Source organism: Drosophila takahashii, chromosome 2L (assembly GCF_030179915.1).
Source record: "Drosophila takahashii strain IR98-3 E-12201 chromosome 2L, DtakHiC1v2, whole genome shotgun sequence".
NCBI lineage: Eukaryota > Metazoa > Arthropoda > Insecta > Diptera > Drosophilidae > Drosophila > Drosophila takahashii.
This window is the reverse complement of record NC_091678.1, coordinates 31258896-31266684: the sequence shown is the minus strand read 5'-3', so window position 1 is coordinate 31266684 and position 7789 is coordinate 31258896. Positions and strand designations below refer to the sequence as shown.

At 45.2% G+C, this 7789-nt stretch overlaps 2 protein-coding genes across 2 annotated transcripts; both read left to right on the top strand.

The window, feature by feature from the left end:
* Positions 1-396: 396 nt before the first annotated feature.
* Positions 397-1850, top strand: LOC123002798 (uncharacterized). The gene is made up of 2 exons (XM_044393423.1): positions 397-1218; positions 1635-1850. The coding sequence occupies exons 1-2, from the start codon at positions 397-399 to the stop codon at positions 1848-1850; spliced, it is 1038 nt and encodes a 345-aa protein (XP_044249358.1).
* Positions 1851-4712: 2862 nt separating this feature from the next.
* LOC138914868 (uncharacterized) lies at positions 4713-5752 on the top strand. The gene is made up of 2 exons (XM_070219565.1): positions 4713-4863; positions 5406-5752. Exons 1-2 carry the CDS (start codon positions 4713-4715, stop codon positions 5750-5752), a joined length of 498 nt encoding a protein of 165 aa, XP_070075666.1.
* The last annotated feature ends 2037 nt before the right edge of the window (positions 5753-7789 follow it).

Sequence of the window (7789 nt, the reverse complement as noted above, 5' to 3'; positions counted from 1 at the left end):
TTTAGAAGGTTTCCACGCGCACCACGATTGCAGGAGTTGGAGAACTGGAACGCCGCCTTAAACGATCACCAGATGAATGGATCCGTTATGGAAACGGAATTAAAGAATATTTTGAATTAGGCCAGATAACGCGAAGCGAGTACCGAGCGACAGAACACCCAAGTTAGCGCTAGCAACATATCGGTATCTTCTTGTGTGCTTCCACATCACGCGGTTATAAAGAAAGAAAGCCTATCCACCAAACATAGGATCGTGTTCGACGCATCCGCCAAGACTTCCAATGGTCGGTCACTAAACAACATTCTGTGTGTGGGACGAGCATTGCAAAATAACTTGGTTGCAGTCATTATGAATTGGAGGAAATACCCGTACGCATTCACAGCAGACATCCAGAAGATGTATCGATGCAGAAACGTACATCACAACGACTATCAGTACCAACGGATCCTTTGGAGGGCAGCCGACGGTGAAATCAACGAATATTGTCTCACAACGGTAACTTTCGGCACAGCATCCGCCCCGTTTACCGCGATTCGAGTGCTGCATCAAATTGGCGAAGACGAAAATAGCAGATATCTGAGAGCGAGACATGTCCTGAAGCACGCGATGTACATCGATGACATGCTTACCGGCGACTATACAGTTGAGGCAGCACAGGACAAAATGGAGCAAGTATCTGGAGCCCTCCAAAATGCATGCATGGAGTTAAGGAAGTGGGCGAGCAACAGTCCATCATTGTTGGCAGATATTCCCGTCGAGCACAGATGCAGCAGTACTCTGCTACAATGGGACAGTGAGGACCAGGTCAAGACATTGGGAATGTTCTGGATACCAAGTTTAGATGTGTTCAAATACAAAATCCTTCACAAACCTCCGATCATCAATACGAAAAGACTAATCCTATCTAATATCTCACGATTATTCGACCCGCTCGGCCTGATTACCCCGATTATCATATCGGCTAAAATTATATTAAAGGAAATAATGGTGTCAACGATCACACAGTGTGATGGAACCATCACCGGATTGCAATGGGATGACCCAGTTCCTTCTCATCTCGCGGCACGTTGGACGCAGTTTCTCAATTCTTTAGATGACATCAACACCATTACTATATCACGCTGGACCGGACTCTCCTCCGACTCTGGCGAGCGTTATCAAATCCACGCCTTTTGTGACGGCTCATCCGTAGCCTACGCAGCAGCAGTCTACTTACGTGTACAGCAAACTAATTCACATTTAGGGTGTTCAATTGCGTTGCAAACTTTGTAAAGTGCATGTTTAAAGGCATGTGTGTTTGCATGTTTTCACCTAAATGTGCTAGGTGCGCTGGAGACCATGACACCAAGGAGAAGGATAAGTGCCCAGCACTGAAAGAGGATCAGTTTAAGTGGCTCAAAACATAGTGCTTCCTCCCGCAGTTGTCCTGCCTATCTAGAACAGTGTGAGAAACGCAAATCTAATAGCACTCCAGAACGTCTCAAAAGCAAACGGTTGCTGCTCCGATCCCAAGACAGAATGCTTGGTTCCCTTCACGTCCTCCTGTTTTCTCAAGTCAGCCATTGACGTCATCAAATTCATTTAAAAATTCATTGCGTCCGCTAAGTCAGCCTAATTTTGAAAATGCTACTAAGGCCTCTGTGGTAGAACAACCTGCTCAGGACAGACTCTTGGAATTTATTAATAACTTACAAAAGCAGCAAGAGGCTGCTGTAAATGCCCAAGCGGCGGCAATTGAAAAACTACTGGAACGTTTTGATCAAATGATGTCAGTCATGACGACGACGCTGCAAATGCTACAGAGCGTGATGTCCAAGCACGCCATTGAGTCAACGCGCCGCAATGACTAACTACGGATTAAATATAATAATATGGAACGCTAACAATTTAGTTAGCAAATCCTTGGAGGTGGAGCACTTCCTCCAGGAACGTAACATTGATATTTTGTTAATCTCAGGGACTCATTTTACCAGCCGTTCATTCTTTCGAATCCATGGATATGCTGTGCACTGCGCCAACCACCCCGATAATAGAAATCGTGATGGTGCTGCTATCACTATTTAATCGTCCCTGGACTATCACCTGAGCACCACAATAACTGAGCCTCATCTGCAAGCAATTGCCATAAGTTTGGTCACGTCGTTTGGAAGAATTTCGTTTAGCGCTGTCTACTGTCCTCCTGGTCATCGTCACTTGTGTCCAGCTGCGGAATTTCTGCGCCTTTTCGGCTCTGTGGGTAGCCGCTTTATTATTGGAGGTGATTGGAATGCACACCATAGCTTCTGGGGTTGCAGACGGTCCTGCCCTCGTGGAAACACTCTGATGTCTGTTGTCTCTAGCTCAACCATGCAGATTCTGGCGACGGGGGGACCCACGCATTTTCCCTGGATTAATAATCATCTTCCGACTGCCATTGATTTTGCAGTGTATAGAGGTATCCCGTGCAGCCACCTTTCCATCTCTGAATGTTCGGGCCTTTATTCTGATCATATCCCGCTCCTGATATATTTCTCTGTGGCTGCCTATCAGGTCATCACCAAAACTAGGCTTCTACCTCGGGGCTCGGATATTAGAAGTTTCAGTGCCAGGCTCACTGCTTTGACTGAAGAAAACCCTCCGCTTGTCACTGCGAATGACGTTGATTCGTTTGCTCAGGTTTTGGTAGACAGGATCCATCAAGCCGCCCCTCCTGCTAGAAGTGTACGTATACCGCCGCCAGCATGGGCTTCTTCGAAACCTGAAATTGCAGTCTTGGCCAGACAAGGTCGTACACTTCGCCGCGTTTGGATGAGGACAAGGCATACCCTGGCTTTGAGGGCTGCCGTGTCAGAACTTAGAAAAGTCCTTCGATTGGCAAAATCTGAATTTTTCTTGAATCATCTCAGTGCCATTGATCCCAACCAGGATCATGAGTTTGCATTATGGAAATGCACACGAAATCTGAAAAGACAACCTCTTCACAGGTTTTCTCTTAAACGAAGCGATGGCACTTGGGCTCACAATGATTCTGAAATAGCAGATGTATTTGCAGATGATCTGGAAAACCGATTTACTCCGTTCGATTTCTCAACTGACCAGGAAGTTCGAGCCACATTTCTAGGTTTGGACTCTCTTTCGGTCCTCCTGTTGTTGTGCGACCAGTGGATGAGGAAGAGGTCCGTGAAACAACAAAAGCTCCTGGTATGGATAAGGTCTATGGTAAAGTTGCGAAGTCACTTCCCAACTCTGTCATTGCACAGCTCTGCCTTCTTTTTAATGCGTCACTGAACCTTGGCCATTTTCCATCACCTTGGAAAAGTGCTCTAGTTACAATGGTCCCCAAAAAGGGCAAAGACCCGTGCGCTCCTGAGTCCTACAGGCCAATAAGTGTCCTGTCCACGTTTTCCAAGATTTTTGAGCGGATCGTACTTAACAGGCTTACGGATATTGACACCTTTAATGAAGCTCTACCAAACCATCAATTTGGTTTCCGTTGTCACCACTCCGCTGTCGAACAGGTTCACAGAGTCGTGAACCACATTCTAGATGCCTTAGAAGGTCATAAATGTTGCTCGACTGTTTTTCTTGATGTCAGACAGGCTTTTGACAGGGTTTGGCATGAAGGTCTATTCTATAAATTAATGCCACTACTGCCTGAGGGACTCTGGAAGCTCATTGTGTCATTTCTGGACTATATGATGTTTGCGGTTGACATTCGTGGACATCTTTCTGGACTACGTCTAATTCGTGCTGGTGTCCCACAGGGAAGCGTCCTTGGCCCGGTTCTGTACACAATTTACACTTCGGATCTCCCAAACCCAGTGGTTCGTGGTACTCTCCTTGCCACCTATGCAGATGATACTGCATTCCTAGCTACTGGCAGCTCCCCCTCCTCGGCCTCGTGGCGTGTCCAGACATTTTTGAACGAGTTTGAATGTTGGGCCTCTCGTTGGAATATTGCGCGAATCGTTGATAAAACGCAACATGCCTGCCCTTTGACCTGGCCGATCCCGCAGTCTTTACTTGGATGGTGATAGACTTAAGCACGAGCAGAGAGTAACATACCTCGGTGTTACCTTAGACCGCCGTCTATGCTGGAAGGGTCAGATTGACCGTGTCTGTGGGTCAGCGAGGACGAAACTGGACAAAATGGACTGGCTACTTCGCTCAGATAGAGGATTTTCCCTTCAGGCCAAGGTGCGGCTCTTTAAAGCCATTGTTCTCCCGACCCTAAATTGGGGAATAACATGCTGGGGCACCGCTTGCGACACGTCGCTAAGAAGGGTTTAGACTTGCATCACAAAAGCATTACGGAGGATGCTTGGGGTGAAGTGGCATCATTACGTTGAAAATAGCGTTTTATTTCGAGACACAGGTGTACCAACAGTTACTGAGATGAAAACTGCGGACCTATGGATCCTCGGCCGTGATAGACACGGGCGTCTTTTGTAACTTATTAACCCAGATGTAACATACCTATGCCATACTATGGCTCACCTACCCGCAGATTTCGGGATTATTTTTACTTTGCTATATTATCGACAACATGAAAACAAGAACCATTTCTTGTGAGGCGTGTTAATAAAGAATGTGCCTACTTCGGCTTATACAAAAAAAAAAAATACAGTCAAAAGCAAAGTTTCTTCTACGAAACCCCTAACCATTCCAAGAACCGAATTAAGCGGAGCAGTTCTCGCCGTTAAGTTGGTACGATGGGTATTGGAAAATAATACATGGACCGACGAGCCCATTCCGGTATTCTACTGGACGGATGCAACAATGGTTTTACATTGGATAAACGGGAACCCAAATCGTTGGAAAACTTTTGTGACAAACAGGGTGGCATATATCCGTGCACACTCAAACCCACACCAATGGACCCACGTGAGCACCAACGAAAATCCTGCCGATCTTGCCACTCGCGGGAGAAGTCCCAAGGAGCTTTCTACAACGTCCCTGTGGTGGAACGGCCCAACTTGGTTGAGTCTCAACGACAATGATTGGCCTACCAATTCCAACCCACCAATCGTCGACCCAAGTATGCTAGAAGCCAAAACAGACAAGATCAACATCGTAAAGGAAGACAGCATTCTCAACCGCTATTCAACCTTTAGCCGTCTGATTCGCATAACCGCCTACATTCTCAGGTTTAGTATAAACTCTCGGCACAAGGCTGATCGACTGAATGGTCATCTAAAATTAAAGAACTCAATGACGACCTCCTATGCATAGTTCGATTAGTTCAAGCTGAATCGTTTACAGCGGACCTAAAAGCAATACGTTTTTCTAAACCACTTCCGAAGCTAAGCAAACTACGAAATCTAAACCCATTCATCGAAGATAACGTTCTTCGCGTCCGTGACCGCTTAAGTCACGCGCATTTATCGATTATCCGATAATCTTACCAGCACAACACTCATTCACAGATCTCGTCATTAAGGATGCACATCATGCCACGCTTCATGGAGGAGTTCAGCTAACATTAGCGCAGACACGTTTACGCTTTTGGATTGTAAACGGACGCGTAGCTACCAGAAGGATGATTCGAGGATGCATGCAATGTTTTCGTGCTTGCCCAACAGCTGGCAAGCAACTCATGGGGAATTTGCCAACTCATCGAATCAACCCGCCATGTCGTCCCTTTTGGGCTACCGGCATCGACTACACCGGAGCCATTGAGCTAAAGGCTGCCCGACTGAGAGGAACAGCAACGTATAAGGGTTATATCGCCATATTCATCTGTTTGGCGTCCAAGGCGTCCACCTGGAGGTAGTCACCGGGCTCACATCGGATCATTTTCTGTGGGCACTGGATCAGTTCATGGGACGACGCGGACTATGTCGTCACATATATAGCGACAATGGCACCAATTTTGTGGGCGCGGACAAGGCACTACGGAATGAGCTCTCAAGGTAGCGGGACAACGAGAACACGGCCGCAGCAAGATTAGTTGACAAGCAAATTGAATGGCACTTTAGCCCGCCCCGATCGCCGAATTTTGGAGGGCTTTGGGAGGCGAACGTTAAATCAATCAAGCACCATTTGACTAGAATGGCTGGAAGCTCCTGCCTCACTTATGAAGAGTTTTCGACGGTACTCATACGCATAGAAGCATGTCTGAATTCGCGGCCACTGTGCCCCCTTACCGCAGACCCCGAAGATCTAAGCTACCTCACTCCAGGACATTTTTTAATAGGCGATGCCATGCTCGCACCACCAGACTGCAGAGCCGCATTAACTAAGTTCAAAGAAACCTTTCTCAACCAGCAAAGGAAGATCCATGCATTCTGGAAGAAGTTGCCCATTTGCAGAAACGGCCAAAATGGTGTGAAGTCACAGAAAATCTGCCACTCAATGACCTGGTGATTCTGAAGGATGACGGCACTCCGCCTGCTCAATGGAAATTAGGGCGAATCATTTAGTTACATCCCGGTTTGGATGAGCTCGTACGGGTCGTAACCATCAAAACTCAAAACACAACATTTAAAAGGGCAATTACAAAGCTCTGCCGTTTACCATTACCTCATTAACTCTGTCTAATCCTTTATATATTCCGAATAATCTTGCATTCTACAGCGCTGATTCAACTAGAATCATATCATGCTACCTCGAGCATTGCCGGGCGGCATGTGCAGTTTTGTCATCGCTAGTTTCTGGCGAGAAAGCTGAGAGATTAGGAAAAAGGAGATCGGTTCGAGTTGGTCACACTACGAAGAACTTGGAATAAGAATGGAAGACACCGTGAATTTGATCCGCGAATAAAACCTTGAATTTGTACCCCTAAGGAACCTTCAGTAATCAATTTAAACGAGCCGTTTGGCCGATATGGCCACATACTATTGATGCCCTTGTACTATTTGAGCCCCCTTCTCCCCTGCTTAGTATTGTAGTTAAAAATACAACTCATTAATGATAAAAAAAGTTTAAGGTTTTGAGAAATTAATAAAAACATGCCGCCTTTGCAAAAAGGTGGCAGCACTGTCGTGAAAAATGTCCTTTTTTTGCCGGATAAGAAAGAACAAGACAACATGAAAGTAAAAGAAAACAATTGTTGATAATTATTAATATAAACTAATAAACGATGATAATTTTTAAGAGTAAACGTAATTCAGCAGCACAAGATGCCTTATTCTAGCGAATCATTCGCGAAAATATCGACATTGCTGTACTCAGGGCGGCCGCGTTCTTGTGACCACTGGCTTACTATGTAAAACCACTTCTTCTCCTCTGCATCCTAGCCACTCGGAGTTTATTTCCTCGCAAGTACTCTACAGCAAGAGTTCGGGCCGATGGCAAACCTAGTTTTTTGAACGGTTGGTTTCTAAACCAACCGTCCCCAAATCCGTGTCCCGGTTTCTGTGACACCCCCGCAAGAGTAGAATTTCGAAAATTTTTCCTTGAAAGTCGAAAAATAGGGATCTAGTTTTTTTAAACCCCTGTAAATTTCTCCTTGAGAGTCGAAAAATTCTGATATCGGATTTTTTTTAAGAACAACACGTAAAGGCAATGAGGGGATTCTCTAAACTGTTGAGTTGCTGAATTGTTGAATTTTTGTCAGTTGTTAATCAGCTGTCCCATACAACTTTCAGAAATTTCAGCAATTCAACAGCCTCTATGTTGTTGAAAATTTTGTTTAATCTTTGAAAACCAGAGTTGTCAGCTTTTTTATTAAAAGTCATGGCAACTCTGTAACATTTTATTTATTTCAAAATCAAATTAGGAAGCATATTTGTGGTTCTTTTTTTTACCTTGGTAACAATTTTAGGCAGTAACTAGCAAAAATAAATCAAATTTCACATGTTTTAAGTTC

Excerpts from the sequence above, each read along its gene's own strand:
- LOC123002798 (XM_044393423.1), top strand. The coding sequence starts at position 397 with ATGTATCGATGCAGAAACGTACATCACAACGACTATCAGTACCAACGG. Across the intron at positions 1,219-1,634 it reads CAGCAGCAGTCTACTTACGT|GCCTCTGTGGTAGAACAACC; the intron begins GTACAGCAAACT and ends AATGCTACTAAG.
- LOC138914868 (XM_070219565.1), top strand. The coding sequence starts at position 4,713 with ATGGACCGACGAGCCCATTCCGGTATTCTACTGGACGGATGCAACAAT. Across the intron at positions 4,864-5,405 it reads ACCCACACCAATGGACCCAC|ATCTCGTCATTAAGGATGCA; the intron begins GTGAGCACCAAC and ends ACTCATTCACAG.